This window comes from Plecotus auritus, assembly GCF_963455305.1.
Source record: "Plecotus auritus genome assembly, chromosome: 2".
NCBI classification, from domain to species: Eukaryota; Metazoa; Chordata; class Mammalia; order Chiroptera; family Vespertilionidae; genus Plecotus; species Plecotus auritus.
The window spans coordinates 170422948-170442246 of NC_137771.1; the positions used below are offsets into that span (position 1 = coordinate 170422948).

The 19299-nt window shown below is 41.5% G+C and overlaps 1 protein-coding gene across 1 annotated transcript in view; it reads right to left on the reverse strand.

Annotated features, from left to right (window-relative positions):
* Positions 1 to 13783: 13783 nt before the first annotated feature.
* MYLK (myosin light chain kinase) overlaps positions 13784 to 19299 on the reverse strand; it is a 187886-nt gene continuing 182370 nt past the window's right edge. The window contains exon 32 of the mRNA XM_080658291.1: positions 13784 to 16252. Coding sequence (XP_080514417.1) covers positions 15996 to 16252 — 257 coding nt within the window. The 3' untranslated portion in view covers positions 13784 to 15995. The remainder of the gene's footprint in view (positions 16253 to 19299) is intronic.

Here is a 19299-nt window from a genome sequence, read left to right on the forward strand (position 1 = left end):
GGGAGGGGCGGGAGGCGGGGCTGAGGCCGCGGGGCGGAGCGAGGGACCGCGCCCACGGTGGCCGCCATCTTGGAGGAGGGCAAAGACGCTCCAGCGCTCCCTGCCAATCGGTTCACCTCCGTCGCTACCGCCATCTTGGATCAGGGCAATCACCGCCTCTTTCCCGCGCCCTCTACTAACCTCCGGCGCCATCTTGGGTTAGGTCCCCATCGCCTTCGGCCGCCCTGGTCAGTGCTCCCTGTTTCTGCCATCGGGATGCTTTGTCTTCTCTGCCTATTCTCTCATCTGTAACTTCCGCCTACATGTTGGATCAAGAAAATGATGCTTTCGTTCTGTCTTCTTATCTTGACTTCTCCCAACGACCCTATCTTCACTTCTATGTAGCGATAGAGGAACCTGCCATAGAGTCAGGAGGCTGGCCGGGAATAGCACTCTGCCAGGTGCTCTCTGCCCCTTAAGCGGTAGCCAGGTTGAAGATTGTGTCCTAAGGTGTCTTCCCTACCCTTTGGTTTTAAGTTACCGCAGAGGATGTCAGCGAGAAGTGTGCTCCTGCTTTCCGGTTAAAGTCACCCCTCGCTCTCCCGCGAGGGCCTGGAGAGCGCTCAAGTGCCTCTTCCAGCCCCAAGGGGCGTGGGCTCCCGGTGGCCGAGCTGCGAGGCCCACGGCCAGGTGGTCGGGAAGGCGAGGAGTGGCGGAGCGCACCCCCACAGCGGCCCCAAATGGAGGGATGCTGGCTCTCCTGGAAAACCTGCCTGCGAGGGAAACCTGACTGACAGCTGGTGCAAACGGCATCAACCAGTTGACCCCAATTTCCACCCACCGCTTTGTCTCAGGGTTTTAAACATTTGTAAAAGTCCCCTACCGTCCATTTTCACACACCCAACCATCTCTTTAAACGGATGAATGCCTATGTGGTGATATAAAATATTTATTTCAGCAAGTATTTATGGAGTGTCTGGGAGGTTGCACTGGGGTTCGTGGCACTAAATGAAAGAGGCAAGTCCTGGGTCTCCCTGAGATGATGCACAGGGAGCTAGATGAATGTATTAGGTGTGAAAAGTGATACCAGGAAGTGACGGCCGTAATCCACGCCATAGTGGTAGTGATTGAGGTGATGAAAACAGAACTGAATTCTGGACTTATTTTAGAAGTAGAGATGATAAGATTTGTGAATACATTAGCTGTGGAGTGTGACAAAGAGACATTGTGAACAACTTGGAAGAATTGAGTTGTAGAAGAAAAGGTGAAGAAAGAAATCAGGATTTTTGTTTTACATATTAAGTTGAAGTCTTTATTAGACATCAAAGGGGAGAAGTTGCATGGACAATTAGATTTAGACATTGAGGTTCAAGGGAGAAGAGATGAGACTCACCAGGGGATGGTGGTGTTTGAAGCCACAACACATCTAGAGATTGAGACACAGGCACTAAACAATTGTGGGGGTCTCATCCGCTAAGGCCCTACAGATTGTGTAGAGATCCTGTTGCCTTATTTTCCTGACTTTTTTTTTTTTTTTTTTTTTGTGATGTTAATCCTCACCCAAGGATATTTTCCAATGATTTTTTTAGAGAGAGTGAAAGGGAGGGCGAGAAACAGAGAGAGAGAAACATCGATGTGAGAGAGACACATTGATTCTGTCAATCAGTTGCCTCCTTCACCAGAATCAAACCCACGGCCCAGTCTACAGGCCGGCACTCAGTCCACTGAGCCAAACAGGCTAGGGCCTTCCTAACTTCTTTAAAGAGCAAGTGGGAAAAAACACACCAAGATGGCGGCATAAGGTGGACACCTGTACGTGCTGCCTCTCACAACCACACCAAAACTACAGCTAAAAGACAAAACAGCTATCACCCAGAACCACGGGAAAGCTGGCTGAGTAGAAATTCTACAACTAGAAGGAAAGAGAAAACAGCATTGAGACTGGATAGGAGGTTCAGAGGCGCGGAAAAGCAGAGGTACGGAGGAGCGGGAATCGGGCTGGTGACTGGGTGCGCTGTTTTTTTTCCAATTGGAAGGGAGATACAAGCTCCCGACTGCTCTGAACTCCAGTTTCTGGTGAGACTCTGGGGACCCAGAGTCCTATGGGGAGAAACTGGACTGTCTGGCATCGGGTTGGAAAATGAGGGTGGCTTTCTCACAGAGGCGCTCGCAGGAATCATTGTTTACTGCGCTGGGACGTGGGACGCGGAAACGTGGAGATGCAGAGATGGCTGACTGGCAGCCATTGCTGTTTGCCACGCCCTAGTGATTCCCTGACCCCACCCCACCCAATTTACAAACCCACCCAAACTGTGCGCAGCAGCTTTTGCATATGAATGGCCTGCCCTTTTGCTGGGTCAGACAGCTCCAAAACTTCCAAACCCCAAACAAAGAGGAGAAATCTGCAGACCTCGCTGTAGCTCCTGCTGGATGGCCTCAGGCAGTAGCTGACCTGCACCCCATTGGAGATCCAGGAGCCAGTGTACCTAGTGGTCAGTGTGAGACAACACCAGATTTCAACTCCTCACATACATAAGTGACACACTCAAGAGGCAGACTCAGTGAGCACCAAAGCACCACTGAAACAAGTCCTGCCCCATAAGGGTATCTCCAGCGCAGCAGTTCTTCCATTATAGACACAGCTGATCCTCACAGCCAATTGGCCCCCAGGTCAATTCCTCCCAGTGTACCAACAGCAATCAAGGCTTAACTACAACAAGACTGTGCACCCAGCCCACAAAGGGGTGCACCAAGAGTGTCCACCTCAGGTGATTGGGAAGGCTGAGCCACTGGGCCCTATAGGTCACCTACCACACAAAGCCATTCCATCAACACAGGGAAGCAGTCAAAATGCAGAGACAAACATGTCACAAATGAAAGAAATGGAGGAAAGCAAACTACTGGATATAAAGTTCAAAACCACAGTTATAAGGTTACTCAAGAATCTTCTAGAAACCGCTGAGAACTTAGTGAGACCTCCGAGGAACTTAGTGAGACCTTCAAGGATCTTAATGAGAATGCCAAAAAAAATGGAAAAGGACCGGTCAGAAATTAAGCATACACTGTCTGAAATAAAGAATAATATACAGAAATCCAACAGTAGACTAGAGGACCCCAAGAATCAAACCAAAGAATTGAAATATGAGGAAGCAAAAAACACCCAACCAGAAAAACAAATATAAAAAAGAATCCAAAAATATGAAGATAGTGTAAGAGCCTCTGGGACAACTTCAAGCATACCAACATCCGAATTATGGGGGTGCCAGAAGAAGAGAGAGAGCAAGATACTGAAAATCTATTTGAAGAAATGATGTCTGAAAACTTACCCCACCTGATCAAAGAAATAGACTTACAAGTCCAGGAAGTGCACAGAACCCCAAACAAAAGAAATCCAAAGAGGACCACACCAAGACACATCATAATTAAAATGCCAAGAGCAAAAGACAGAGAATATTAAAAGCAGCAAGAGAAAAACAGTTAATTACCTACAAGGGAGTACCCATACGACTGTCAGCTGATTTCTCAACAGAAACTATGCAGGCCAGAAGGGAGTGGCAAGAAATATTCAAAGTGATAAACAGCAAGAACCTACAACCAAGATTACTCTACCCAGCAAAGCTATCATTCAGAATTGAAGGGCAGATAAAGAGCTTCACAGACAAGAAAAAGCTAAAGGAGTTCATCACCACCAAACCAGGATTATATGAAATGCTGAAGGGTATTCTTTAAGAAGAGGAAGAAGAAGAAAAAGGTAAAGATAAAAATTATGAACAACAAAGTGACAACAAATACATATCAATCAACAAGTGAATCTAAAAATTAAGTCAATAAAAAATCTGATGAACAGAATAAACTGGTGAATATAATAGAATCAGGGGTATAGAAAGGGAGTGGGCTGACAATTCTCAGGGGAAAGAGGTGTGGGGGGTGTGGGAAGAGATTGGACAAAAATCTTACACCTATGGACGAGGATAGTGGCGGGGGTAAGGGGATAGGGTTGCAGGGGGAATCAGGTGGAGGGGAGCTATGGGAGAAAAAAAGAGGAACATCTGTAATAATCTGAACAATAATTGTTTATTTTTTTAAAAAGAGCAAGTGGGGGTATTCAAATTGCAGGCAGTGATCAGTGGGAGTTGGAAATTGCAAAGGAAATAAAGAAGTGGTCATTTTGCAGAGCAAATAATCATTTATCTAAAAGCTTCTTTGATTCATTTAACTGAATCATTTTTCCTTTCAATATAAACTGAAAAAGGAGGTAGGAATACATAAAATTCTGTCAGTTGGAAATCAACTTAAAATTCAGTGTAGCCCTGCCACAGTGGCTCAGTTGATTGGAATGTTGTCCTGTACTTCAAAAGTTTGCAGGTTTGATTCCCAGTCAGGACACATACCTAGGTTGCGGGTTTGATCCTGGGTTGGAGCACATATGGGAGGCAACCAGTTGATGTTTCTTTCTCACATTGCTCTCTCCCTCTCTTAAAAAAAAAAAAAAGAATTTAGAACATGAAAAAATATTTAGTATAAAAGCTCATCACAGTTTGTTACAATATCAAACTGTTGGAAACAATCTAAATGTTCAGTAGTAGTACAGACAGGTTAAATTATGATAAGACTTAAAATAGGATACTATTCAGACATTAAAATGATTTTGCAGAAACTTACTTTCAAATGATTCAGCAAAAAGAATGTATGTGTGTGAAATAGACAACACAAGAATAAGGGAGAAATTGTGAACAAAGAGCAAATGTGGCAAAATGATGTGATTAAGTTAGAAACTATGAAAGGTCTGAGATTTTTACTTTACTTGCAAGCTAACAAGTTAGTCTTCCCCATCCTCCCCCCTCCCCACACACAAACATTATTTTGGCAGCAGGGTCCAGATTTTTGTCCCCGGAGACCACAGCTGCCAATTCTTGTAGCCTTCCTTCTGAAGAACAGCCTCGGGGTGTTCTCTCCATCCCACCCAAGTGCCAGCTGCCTGTAATCGGGGAGCTGGCTTCTCCACCCAGGCCTCTCAATCAGGAACTGTCCTCTTCTTTTGAACATCGTGGGAGATGGATGAGTTCAGGCCAGGGCTGATTGAGGTGGGTGGAGTGTGGAGTTTTCCAGGAAGGGAAGCAGGGCACGGCTGGAGCCTTCATGGTGCAATTTTGTCTCGTGAAGTGTGTGTGTGTGTGTGTGTAAGTCTGGGTCATGGCAAAAGCAGCTGCCAGAGCAACATCTTATGTTTGTTTCTAAGCCCCATATACAGAGTAATATAGCAGATGGGTTACATTACAACAGAGGAACCCTGAAATTAGGAAACTTTGATCTTATATATGACTGTTAGTAACTTGCCTATCCTCCCTTTATTCTACAACTAAAGGCCCAGGGAGGGAAATATGTCTAAGCTTTACTACCCTGGAATAGCTCTGTAGGGTAGGAAAAAACCGTTCCACTATCTTCTTTGGTAGCTGGGGCCCTGCAAATTTAAATGACAAAACAGAGATTAATAGGAGAGTAAGTTTGAGTTCATATGCATTCTGGGGGGACAAGAGAGTCACAGAAATGAAGGGAAAGCTCCAAGGAGGTGGTCATACCCAGAGGCTCGTATATCATTTTAACAAAGAGCAATAAATTGGTCAAGAAATGACAAGACAAAGGAAAGGGGGTTTAGGTTTTTACAGGTAGTAAATTGTGGGAAGATAAATATATGGAGAAAACTAACGGGAGATAAGGGTTATTTTCAGTAAAGTTTGTGATGTCTGGGTGGCCTCTGGGCTGGGAAGTTTGGCATCATGTCTGGTGATTACAAGTTGTTCTGTTCTTCCTGGTATGAGAGAGAGATGGGGAACACACAAAGGGAAATTTATGTCCTGCTTTTAAGCAAATAGGGGGAGGATAGAGAGCTTTTTCTGCATCTGCTGTTTCTCAGTTGCCTTCAGCTTAAAATAGTCCTTATGCCAAAGTGGCATATTTTGGGGTGGCACATTCTGATCCCCTTCAACTCCTTATACAAACATTCTTGAATTGGTTTTAAATGCTTTCGATCAGAGACCTGAACTGTGTGGAAAGATGTTCAGAGGGAATCATCTCCCAACAGTAGTTCTACATGAAGGGTTTAAGGGTCTTTATTGATCTGTTCTATCAAACTTTCCCTAAGTTTGAAAAAAAAATTTAAATAAAAAATTGGGGAAACAGCCAAAACCGGTTTGGCTCAGTGGATAGAGTGTCGGCCTGCGGACTCAAGGGTCCCAGGTTCGATTCCGGTCAAGGGCATGTACCTTGGTTGCGGGCACATCCCCGGTAGGGGGTGTGCAGGAGGCAGCTGATCGATGTTTCTCTCTCATCGATGTTTCTAACTCTCTATCCCTCTCCCTTCCTCTCTGTAAAAAATCAATAAAATATATTTTAAAAAAAATTGGGGAAACAATAATCCAGAGATATATTAGACATGGAAATTTTTAGAATATATTAAGTAGAAGATTGGATTATTCATGGTGTATAGTAAGACCTTGATTTTATAATAGTTAGGTATGCATGTGTATAACTACAGCGAAAAGAAAATCTGGAAGGGGTTTTATATTATTAGTGTTTATCTTTGGTTGAGTAAGAGCATCAGGTTTTTTTTTTATTTTTTTTATTAATGTTCTTTTTGCCTATATGTATTTTTCTTTTTCTCCTAGGAGTGGTTTTGTGAATAAAATTTTTTCTTTAACTTTATAAAAACTAGAATCCCTTTCTATCTTCTAGTGGGAATAGCTATCAGTGACTCTCCCCCCAATATACTTAAACAGCCCTAAAAAGTGGGGAGGAAAGAGGGTGAGAGAAAGAGAAAGAAAGCATAGGGGGAGTAAAGAGAAGAGACCTAGGAGAAGAGACAGGTCTGGGAGGGTTTTTCAAGTGAAATGCTGATCAATATAAACTCCTTTATTTACCTTCCTTACAAAAGCAGTAAATTCTCTGATGTTTTTGTATGAACGGAATTTCTGGAAGCTCAAAGAAAAGGAAGAGGAGACAATAGTAATATGGGTTACATTTTGGGTGCTGCCTGGGATTTTCAAACTAAAGCACGCTGCCTCGATATATTTAGGATTAAATCATTACCTAGAATAGTGGTTCTCACACTCTTAAAAAGTATTGTATTGAGGACTATAAAGAGCTTTTATTATTTATTTGTTTATTTATTTATTTTTGTTAATCCTCACCCAATGATATTTTTTCCCATTGATTTTTAGAGGGAGGTGGAGAAAGAGAGAGAAACATCAATGTGAGAGAGACACATCGATTGGTTGTCTCCTGTACCCAGGGTGCCAGGATTGAGCTTGTAACCGAGATACACGCCCTTGACCGGAATGGAATCCAGGACCCTTCAGCCACAGGTCAGCACTCTAACCACTAAGCAAAACTGGCCAGGACAAGAGCTTTTATTTATGTGGGTTATAACTATTTGATATTATCCATATTTCTAATATTTAAGAGAGTTAGGATACCAAAGAATAGGTTAATTTGTAATTCCAATTTAAAGTACAAATTGTGGCATAGTCTTTCTCTCTCTTGAGTACTTTCCCCTCTTCTTCCCCCAGGCACCCTCATCTGCCTCTTCTTCCTAATTTCCAAGTTTCCTAAGTGCCTCTGTGACTCCTTTTCTGAGTACAGGCTCCCCTTTTCTATTTGTGGCATAGTCTTTCTCTCTCTTGAGTACTTTCCCCTCTTCTTCCCCCAGGCACCCTCATCTGCCTCTTCTTCCTAATTTCCAAGTTTCCTAAGTGCCTCTGTGACTCCTTTTCTGAGTACAGGCTCCCCTTTTCTATTTCCGTGACTTTCCAAATAAAGTTTCTCTTATAATTTGAAAAAATAAAAATGTATACATTGTGTAACTGATTTAGATTTGGAATTCAAAGTTTAACTCTTACTAAATTTATAAACAGTATTGGACCATCGTGTTTATACATTTAATTTATTTCTGAGACTTATTTTACTTGAGAAGGTATTTGCTAGTGACTTTTCTTGGAAAGTTTTGTTATAATTGAAGAAATGAAAATGAAATGTGTTTATTACATTTATGAAGGCAACTTAAAAATGTTTAAAGGAATTAATTAGAGCAATTAATTAATTACATCTTGGTAGATTTATAAATCTATCAAATCAGATCTGGGAATTGAATTTAAAAGTTTAAGAACTAGGCTTTAAAATTTGCAACATTAACAGGTAAAATAGTAATTTTAAAAAACCAGAGTAGTTTCTGAATAAACTTTTATATGCACAAAATTGCACCCAAATGCATAAAATAGCCTTATTGACAAATTTATGAGAATCAGATTGTTTTATTGAGAAATTCCTGCATATGTGAGTCATTTCTCTGGGCTAATTTTCCAAGAAAAAAAAAAATCCTCCAATCTCCTGCATGTGCAGAAATAATCTACAGCTACAGGGGTGGCTTCATGGGTGCATAACTTATGTAGTCACACTGAGAGAGAACTCACATTTGTTGTAATGCTCTGCTGTCACTATATTGAAATTTTTAATACTTTTTAAAACAAGAAGCCCCGTGCTCGCTTCAGCAGCACATACATAAAATTGGAACAATACAGAGAAGATTAGCATGGCCCCTGTGCAAGGATCATACGCAAATTTGTGAAGTGTTCCATATTTAAAAAATAAATAAAATAAAAAGTAAATAAAACAAGAAGCCCTGCATTTTCATTCTGCACTGGCCCTGCAAATTCTGTAGCCAGTCCTGCTTGGCAGTCAGAGCTCTGGCAGCCACCCAGTGGGAGAGGCCTGGAGTCTCAAGGCTCTCTATGTGGCTCTCCCAGCCCCCACATCTCCCACCTTTGGTTGTGCCTATTGTCCACCAGTCCACCGCCTCTCTAGTGTAATTTTAAGAGATCCCCTTTCCTGCCAGGCTGGAGAGGGACTGTCAGAGGCCACATGGGCTAGAGGAGAAGGTGGAGAGGGGCTGGCCTAACCCCTCTACTTTTGGCTAGTTCTGTGATAGGACTGAGCCTGCTTTTTGAGGCTTTCTTCTCTGTGGACATTTGCAAAGTGGAAAAATTTAAACAAAATTAATTACCAATTATTCTTTTGCCAAATTTTGTCAATTCAAGTCTGCCTCTCTCATTCTGTGTTTTTGTAGGTTTATGCCTTTTGTTCCTTTAGTTTCATTTTAGTGAGGTTTTGGGAGACAGGAGATAAATGCAAGTGTCCAATCTGCCATGTATGACCACTAGTCTCAATTGTTTCCATAGAAACAACTAGTCTTTTTTTTGGCACCCATTTTTGTTGGTTTATATAATACTTAGTTAAATTATATAATTACAATTACAATAGAACTAGCATAAATAAATTTAAGAACAAACCCAATTGACACTTGCTTGGTAAATATACAACTCAGTTAATGGGAACAGAAGTGTGTGGGCATCAGTTAATTTATTTTACAGAGGAAATGAAAAGTGTGGTTAAGTGGGGCAAGTTGACTTAAATGGAGATTTACTGAGCTTATGCTTTAATTGAATATAAGACATTCATAAAGAGGGTGCATTATTGAAAGTCGAACAATTTGGCTCCTTGGACAACCAGTTTAACTTTAAAGAAGCTCATGTGTCTTTAAAAACTCGAACAAACAAACGCTTTTCTAGGATCAGGCAGTTCTCTGCACTTTGACCATGGATATTACTGATGTATTCAGATGACCTCCTGGACTGTGGACCCTTCTCTGTCCTAACTCCTAATTGTCCCATCCTACCTCTGCCTTGAGCTCCTAGTTGGATGTTTGACCTGATTTGACCTTAGAGATCTTGGTTTGAGCCCTAGCTGTTTTGGCTCAGTGGATAGAGGGTCAGCCTGCGGACTGAAGGATCCCGGGTTTGATTCCAGTCAAGGGGCACATGCCTGGGTTGCGGGCTCGACCTCCCAGTAGGGGGTGTGCAGAAGGCAGCCAATCAATGGTTTTCTCTCATCATTGATGTTTCTATCTCTCCCTTCCTCTCTGAAATAAATAAAAATACATTTAAAAAAGAAAAAAAAGATGGTTTGCATCAGTGAATTGATACCTTGCATTCCCTTTGAGGCTTCCTTCATAGGTACCTGGTTCCTCCAGTCTCTTCTTTAGGGCAAAATTGACTTGCCTTCCTATTGGCTTCCTCCTTTGTAGGAAGTCAGCTTTCAGCTTCTCTGCTCTAACTCAGTTACCCACTCACCTATGTGCTTTCCATCTTCCAAGCTTCTGATATTTTTCATCTGTCCTTGAAGGGTTTCTAGCTTTAAAAAATATTATTCCCTTACTCTCCATTTAAGGGAGGTTCTGAAGGGAACAGAGGTATTGCTTGTCTTCAGTAGTTCATGTTTGGCCTTCTCTCTCTATGATAACTTACCATTCTCTAAACTCTTGATCTGGTTCTCTAGAAAACAGGACCCTCCATTTTTGAGCTTTCTAGACAATTTAAAAACGGTATCTATCCAGCCTTTTCCTGAGACTGCATAGCAGAGCTCTCTTTGATCTGTGGTTAATATGCAGTCAGAAAGAAGTCAATGTGAATTAGCTTTTGTAAATATCAATTAAAAACCAGGGAACTTTGGGGGGGTAAAGACTAAGTGCGATTAAAGTCAAGCTTACCTGAAAAATTTCCTCTTGACTGGAAAATAAGACTCCTAAGGTCAGATGAGCTTTTTTCCTTTGGGCCTGATGAAGAGTACTTAAGAGCTGGGAGTTAAAAATTTCCATTAGAACAAGAGGGCAGTTGTAGCCTTCCCTAAACTCACAGCAATTATTTTTTGTGCAATTGCATGGGCACTTTCAGTTTCAAAAATCATTTATTTGGAGGTGGGTGGAATTTAAACTATTCTTTCCACCTTTTATTATATAAAAGTATCTTTTTCACATATCTCTTTTATTTCTGCAGAAGTATAACCAGTTCCTTGAGCATTATCAGAGGATGTTTGACTTATCTTAGCATCTCTGGGTACCAGAATGAATAGGGGCTTTCTATAAGGATAAGGTAGCATGCACGAGCTCATTTAATTTTTATAACCTGTCAAGGTGGGAACTATTTGTTACTCTAATTTTATGCTGAGGAAACTGAGGCACAGGCTACACAGTTCCAATAAGAGGTACAATTGGAACTGATTTTACTTGGCTGATTAACCAGGTTAGCTAGATCCTACTCTAGTATCTTGCAGCATTTACCTTCAATGAACAGGTAAAGAGCTTTCTGGAGAGAGAGATCTGAGGCTTCAGGGACCTTACCAAACAGGTTATATGACTGCTTGATAAAAATGTTTGATTAATTTGGCCTGAGGCTATCTTTCACTGTAACATAGCATCTGGAGCAAGGCTGTGGAGAAGCCCTATCGCTCAATCGATGTCTTGACTATTGGCAGCTACAAACGTCTGTCCAGAACAGCTGTGGGCAAACTACGGCCCGCGGGCCGGATCCGGCTGTTCTATCCGGTTCTCTTGCTCTCCCCTCCGCTCCTTTACTTTGAATTTATATTAGTTCACACAAACACTCCATCCATGCTTTTGTTCCGGCCCTGCGGTCCAGTTTAAGAACCCATTGTGGCCCTCGAGTCAAAAAGTTTGCCCACCCCTGGTCCAGAAGAAGCTAATAAACGTGGATGACCAAAGTGACAGGTTCATTTGTAACCTCCTTCTTTCTTAGTTATATCCAACTGGAAGAAATCTAGTCCCAGAGAATCAGATGATGTGAGGATTTATTATACAGTTCTGTGTGGTCACTATTGGGACTATAGTCTCTGACATGAAGCCCTCCCTGCAATGTGTGAGCAGTTAGAACATGGGCAAGGACTATGGGCTAAAATTTCAAACAACCATCAGTTAGAAATTTAATGTTGTCTCCAACCACTATAGCTCTCCTGGATATTTCCAATTCCAATGGGAAGGAAGTTATGATCAAAGCCACTGAAGTTAAAATGATTGTTGCTCCAAGGATGGCCCCTCCCCTTCCTTTTGGTTCACTGTCAAGGAAATTCCATCCCAGCAACCCTGTCTCTCTCCTTCTCTGCATCTATCTCATATGTCCCCACTGGGTGCTCCCCTATCTCAAGTAAGCTCCAAGTTCCAAACACACAGGAGATTTTTGGCCTAGGTTGTTGTTTCATATCACAGGTTATCTGATAACTGCTTGTGAATTGCAGGCCTATTTAGATTTTGTGGTGAGAAGCACAGAACTGGTAGTTTAAAATTTTCTTAAAAAGTGAAAAAATGTATCTCTTATATAAAAGGCCTGTGGCTGTCATGCCATCATGACCAAACAAGCAGTGGCTCTCGTGGGATGTGGCGTGAGCTACTAGCTGCAGAGAGCTACGAGCGGCGGAGGGTGGCGCACAAGCTATGAGTGGCGATGGGTAGGGTGGCCAGCTGAGGCGAGCGGAAGTGAGCTACTTGCACATGATTTCGTGCACACTGGGCCTCTAGTATGAATATAATTAATGAAGAACAATAACCTAAGTATTGAGTTTACATTATCCAATATAATTGATGATGCTATAGACCATACTCCCTTCACAGTAATTTGAAAAGTGATATGTACAGTTAAGGTAAAATTTATAAAGTTTTTTTTTTCCCCTCAGTCTATCTGGAACAGTGCTGTCTGATGGAACTATACAGAAAGTTCTAACCTGTGCTGTCCAAGAAGGTAGCCACGTGTCAGTCACATATGACTACTGAACACTTGGAATGTAGCTAGTGCAACTGAGGAACTGAATTTTAAATTTTATTTATTTTAATTAAATGGCTACTTGTGATTCATGGTTACCATATTGGTCAGAACAGACCTGGGATACAGTGAATGATCTTATAACAGCATAGTCTAGATTCTGCTGCAGCCATGAAGAATCCCAGATTCTTTGTGATTTATAAGGATAAAGGTTTACTTTTTGTTTGTGTTCTGTACCTGTTTGGGGTTGCCTGAGGAGCCAGGTGGGTAAAGCAGCCACATCTCACATGTTGGCAGTCATTGTGGAGAGTTCTGTACCAGGACACACATGCTCTGGCCCATGGCGATACACATCACTTCTGCTCACAGCTCACTGACCAGGACTAGTCACAGGGCCCCAGTGAGCTAGGAGCAGGAGTGCAGTCCTAACTGTGCCGGGCAAAGAGCCTCAGTAATGACTGCCACAGACATTAGCCTCCCTCTTAAAATACAGAGAAAGCGTTCCCAAGGGGTAAGGAAAGTAGTATTACTTGTGTTTTCTTGAAAAGAGGAGAGTTGAGTTTCTTTAGAATTTAATTATCCTTCATATTTTGGATACTCACTGAAGAGATTTATAAAAAGCTGGTACAATGTGAAAAGTAAAACTCAAAAATTTTGAGAAAAAGAGACTTTGTATAAGTTCGAGCTGACAACAGTCAGCATGTCTTTTTAGTTATACATAGAAATACCATTTGATATGAAGCTCTGCAATGTAAGGAACAATCTGTGGATTATTCTTTATATGTTTGGGATGAAAATGGAATGGAAGAAAGTGTATTTGTGATTTCTTCATAGTACAGAATATACATGATACATTTTTCACCAGCAAGGAATAAAAAGTGCTTTTCTTTAAGAATAATAATTTTCTCACTAGGAATATTTATAGATTGTGGTTGCCTTAAAAATGGAAAAAAAATATTAACTGGATGAATGGATTGTTTCTTTCCAGACCATGTGGGATCATAGAATTATCTAGTACTACATTTAATGGCATGTCTTGATTTCTTCTAGAATATTGACAATATTGTTTGGACCTCCAGACATGGGGAAGTCACCATCTGATACCTGATAACAGACTTCCTAATAAAACAAGAGGACAGTATCCTGGAAACAAATGCTTTAATATCAAGACATGGAAAGATGGCACTTGGCAGCTAATAATGTGTTGCATCGAAGTTACAAATGCAAACCAAGTCCTGGTAAATAATATTAAAGATGAGGATGATTTTGCCACATTCTGGAAATGCCATGTAGATTTTAGTACTATGAGGACACTATAGATATTGGAAGTGTAACTGAACCAAACTGATGCTCGAGAGAAATTCTGAACTAAGTGTGCAAATTAGGCTACCTAGTATTTACAAGAACTGAGTCACCCTGCTCCTTAGTGAAACGCAACCAGAATTGCCATTTATGCAGCACAGCATCTGTTTTCCGTTTCCAAGGTCTAGCTGGGTAGTCTACAACTGGTGGCATGGGAAGAAAGAGAAGGCTGCAGAGACTGAACAAAAAGTATGCATTGTGGTATCCTTTATTTAAAAATTGTGAGCTAACTACAGTTGTAGTGTTCTCATTTGCCATTCTGATGGCATAATAAACTGGGAGAACATTAACACAATGTCAAAAAGGCATCAAAAACCTGTAAACAAACGTACACACCACACATGCACACACAAATACAATACACACACACACACACATACACACACAAAGATTATAAACACAAAGTGATGAAGACAAGCTCTGAATGCTCTAAATCAAATTAAAAACCCTTGGTTATAATAAACTGTGGCAATAGTGTGGCTATTATGAAAAATATTATAACTGTTTAAAAAGCAAAAAGGAAAATACTGGCAATTTGAAATTAGCAGCAAAAAGCAGATAAGATAGAATGGAAGATAACGTAAGACTAAGTAATAGCAAAATTCTAATGTTGATACTGTGTAGGATTGCACTGAAGTAATTTAAGATCAATTCTTGAGGAACGATTAAAAAGTCCCTTGAAATATTAAATCACTGCACTTTGCAAACAGTGGACAAGAATAAAGCATTTGGAATGTTACACGCGCACACACACACACAGAGGAAATGTATTAGGCATATCAGTTTATGGTCTTTGTTTAAGACCTTCAAAAAGTTTATAAAGAAAAATTTAAGTGCCAATGTAGTGAAAGAAAGTTAAAAATTCCTAAAGATGCAAGTCTGATGCATTTATTGGATCTGAGAATATATTTTGAGGTTGGGGGCAAGGCATGATTGATGCACATTCAAGAAAAAAAAACACACAAAAACCCATAGTGGAATCTACAAGGGTAGGTAGAGTTCTCTGAGGGTGTTTAGAATGAAGGTGTGTCAAACTCAGACTATGCTGAAGGAGACTCCAAAGTATGTAGAGTTCTACAGCTCTTCATCATCTGAAATGTTTCATAGTGGCCAATAAATAACTAAGACTAACTTTTCAGCAAATTGGTTTTCATACAAACACAAAAATCTTTACCACACATGCAGAGCTGATAGTCTATAACAGCACAAATATGAATCCTGCTTTCAGAAGAAAAGCACATTAGCAAGGATATTTTTCCCCATGAGTTCTTATAAAAATGTCTGAAGCTGCTAGATACCTGCAAAGAGGGGATAAATTTAGATTTCCTAACTGATTTTAGAAGAAAGGAGGTTTTATTTTCCTAAGGAAGCCAGCCTTCTGTGAGCAGGGGACCTGTCTTCAGAACCTAAGTGTAATTAATGTCCTTAGTGCTTAAACTCATGGCAAGCTCAGATCCAGAAAAACAGGCAGGCAGAACAGGGGAATGGAAAGTCTGAATGTCTACAGTATAGTTTGGAATAAAATGTGCCTCGTAAGTTAAAATGGCTCAAATGCTTTCAGACTGAAGGGCTGTAGCCTGGAGAAGACCCAGTTCTCTGGAGTTAGTTGCTGGGAGAGAGACCTTCGCCTCCAGGGGCCTCTGGGCTGACCTGGGACAGCGGGGCCTTATTTTTCATGAGTGTTTCAAATTTGTGACTTTGCCCAGAAAAATACTTCTTTTGGTTACTTTATCTTTAAAATCAACTGGTCGGCCAAGTTACTGGTGATTTCCCAAAATGAAATCTAGCTGTATAGTATCTTAAGGTGCCTGCTAACTGATATTAATGCCCATCAATAACACTGCTAGGTATGAACTGTTGTTGCTAAGAACTGACCCTAAAATGACCTAACTAGGTAATCTATCACACTAGGTGCTTTTACTATCTTGGGTTTTTGAGCTTTAGAGAAATAGTTTTTGTACTAAGACCTAGAAACTGCTTCTCTCTGGTTTTGTTTCACTCTTCCTCTTCCTCTTCTTCCTCTTCCCCTTCTCCTTCTCCTTCCTCCATGGTTTCCACAATGAGTTCCGCTGTGCAGGTGGCTTCTCCGAGACTGTTGACAGCCTTGCAGGTGTACTTGGCATCATCATCCCCGCACACATCACTAATGATTAAAGAGCAGTTCCCATCCTCATCGTAGTCTATCTGGAAGTGGCGGGACTCCCTGATGGACTGGTCGTCTTTGAACCAGACGACTTCAGGGTCTGGGTATCCTGCATCACAGGGAGGGAACACAGGTAGCAAAAACTGTCATTCAAAATTTCGTATCAGTTCATGCAAGGAACTCTCAAGCTACTAATGCAGTAATGGAAAAAAACGACGTTGCCTTTTAGCAGCTGCTTGGATATTGACATTTGAACCGAACTGTATTGTAAATACTAATATATGAAACCCTGCGTGAGGTTTTTCACAGTCATCCCCTTTCCCATCCATGTGGACCTGCCCGCCCCGTCCTCCCCTCCCCCCCGCCACACACACCTCTACACAGACGCAGAGAGCTACCTGGAACACCGGCCCACCTCCAGCGACATGCCCAGAGCCAGTTATCTTCTGGGATGAAATGAAAAGTTTTCATCTTGTATAAAAGTTTAACTTAAATACATTTAATAAAAATGAAGATTCAGAACAAATGGGCACAAGGGGCCTTTTGGGGGTGATGGAAAGGCTCTAAAATTGGACTATGGTGGTGATTGCACAATTCCATAAATTCACTAAAACAACTGAATTGTACACTTAATACGGGTAAACTATCTGGTGTGTAAGTTACAACTCAAAGCTGATAACAGCTTCATAAAACGCAAATTAGAGGAGCTAGCAATACTGCTAAGGAAAAGAAAGCAGTATTTGTCTTAGTCTGATCCAAACGCATAATCTGCCTCTAGATAACTGGAAATGGACCACATTGATTAGCCTCATTTTATGAATTAACCATGTTTCCGCAAAGTCCAACATTAAATATATATATATATATATATATATACACATTATGCCTTTAAAATATAGGATGGAGCAAAAATAGGTTTACAGTTGTGGTTGTTCATATGGAAAATAATACAATAATTAATAAATAATGATACAAGAATAAACTGCATTTCACATGCAACTGTAAATCTACTTTTGCCACACCCAGTATATTATAATTCTGACTTGTTCTTAAATTATTTTTTAAATCTTTATTGTTGAGAGTATGAATAAGTCCCCCCACCATTACCTCTTCTTGTTCTTAAAATTTGAAGAAGTACTTTTATAGAAAAAAAATTGTAACCCCAACCAGAATAAAAATTCTATATTAGAACTTAAGAATTCTAACATTCAAGTAGAATTTTATTTCAATTAAAACAGCATCCATATGCTTTAATTTCCCCTCAGTGCTCCAGTCAAAGTTATGCAAATACCAAAGAAATAATTCCAAACAGAAAAGTTCAAAGATGACAGTCATTATGTTCTAATAATATTTTTGAAATGGAAAAAGGAGTCCTGCCGGTGTGACTCAGTGGTTGAGTGTCAACCTATGAACCAGGAGGCCACAGTTCGATTCCCGGTCATGGCACATGCCCTGGTTGCGGGCTCGATCCCCAGTGGGGGGCATGTAAGAGGCAGCCGATCAATGATTCTCTCTCGTCATTGATGTTTCTATCTCTCTCTCCCTCTCCCTTCCTCTCTGAAATCAATAAAAATCTATAATAATAAAAGCGTGATATGCTAATTAGACTGGACATCCTTCCATAAGTCCTTCCTCCTGGACAAAGCTGCAGTGGGTGGGGGCTGGGGCCAAGGCCCTTGTACAAATTTCGTGCATCGGGCCTCTAGTATATACACTGAGTGGCCAGATTATTATGATCTCTGAACGCATAATAATCTGGCCACTCAGTGTATATCCTATATAATAAAAGGCTAATATGCAAATTGTCCCCTCCACCAGGAGTTGGACCAGCAGGCCGGCCAACCGCCCATGTCCCCTCCCCCTGGCCAGGCTGGCCGGCCCCCACCCATGCACGAATTCATGCACCAAGTCTCTAATATATATATACTGAGAGGCCAGATTATTATCTGTTCAGAGATCATCATAATCTGGCCACTCAGTGTACATAAAAAGAAAAGAAAAAGAAAAATGGAAAGAACTTCAGAAGACCCAAAGACAATGGTGATGGTGAGTCACAGGCAGTGGCCCCAGAGCTTTCAGCAGAACCCCAACCTGAGCCTTTCCACACTAGCAAAGGCAGCACATCACATTTTAAAAATTGAATGAAAAGAAAGATTATGGTGGGCAAGGCACTTACAAGGCATTTTGATACTATAATGACACAGGTGAAAAATTGTGGTTTTTGTTCCTAACTTTGGGTTACTTTACCCAAAAGGCATTATGTGGCCATATTGCTGGAGAACCTTACAAAGTGGGAGGCATGCTTTGTTCTGACTGCTGTCCTTGGCTGTGAGGTCTTGAGCAAGTTGCTTAATGAACACCTGTGCCTTGTTTGGTTAGCCTGACATGGAAGATAACCCTCCACTCTGGTTGGCACACAACAGGCACCAGCTTGAGGCCAATCTTATCTTGCCCTTTATCTTTCTAGAATGTTGCAGTCTGTAGAAACTGAAATGCTTTGTGTCACCACCATTGCTAATTTCTCGTGTGCTATGCTAAGTTCCCTTAAGGCCCCTTGAGCTCAAACAGCTCACGATTCTATGGCCACCTTGTTCCACCAGCAGCAACGCATGGGGAAGACAGCACTGGTGCCTGGATCCCAGCTTCCCTCGGTTTGAAGTCACACTGCATGCTCTCTGCTCTTATCAGTCCCACAACTTTTCCCTTGACTCCATCACATCCTTAAAGGACTTAAAAGGTTTCTCTTTTTACATATGTCATCTAAGAATCCCCAGTGCCACTCAGGACATCAGACATCATCTTACAGGTGAGGGCCTGAGGCTCAGAGAGTCAGATCACTGCCCAGGCCTCACAGCAGAGCTGCTGACTCCACATCCCGTGCTCCGGGCCAGCCTCCTCCTGAGAGCCTCTCAGGGGCACATGTTCCCAGGACTTGAAACTTCATTTCATTAAGCAGGCTCCATGGTCACATACTATCATCCATGACAAACCACTTTAACTTGGGTGGGTCTAGTGGCTGACGGAAGTAAGTGAAATATCAGATGTGCCCCTGGGTAAGTCACTGATGGCACTAACCTTCAGGGTGGAGTGGGGGCCTTGGGCCAGCTCCTCCCGACCCAGTTTCCCTCAGAACCTGGCTTACCTAATGGCTCCCAG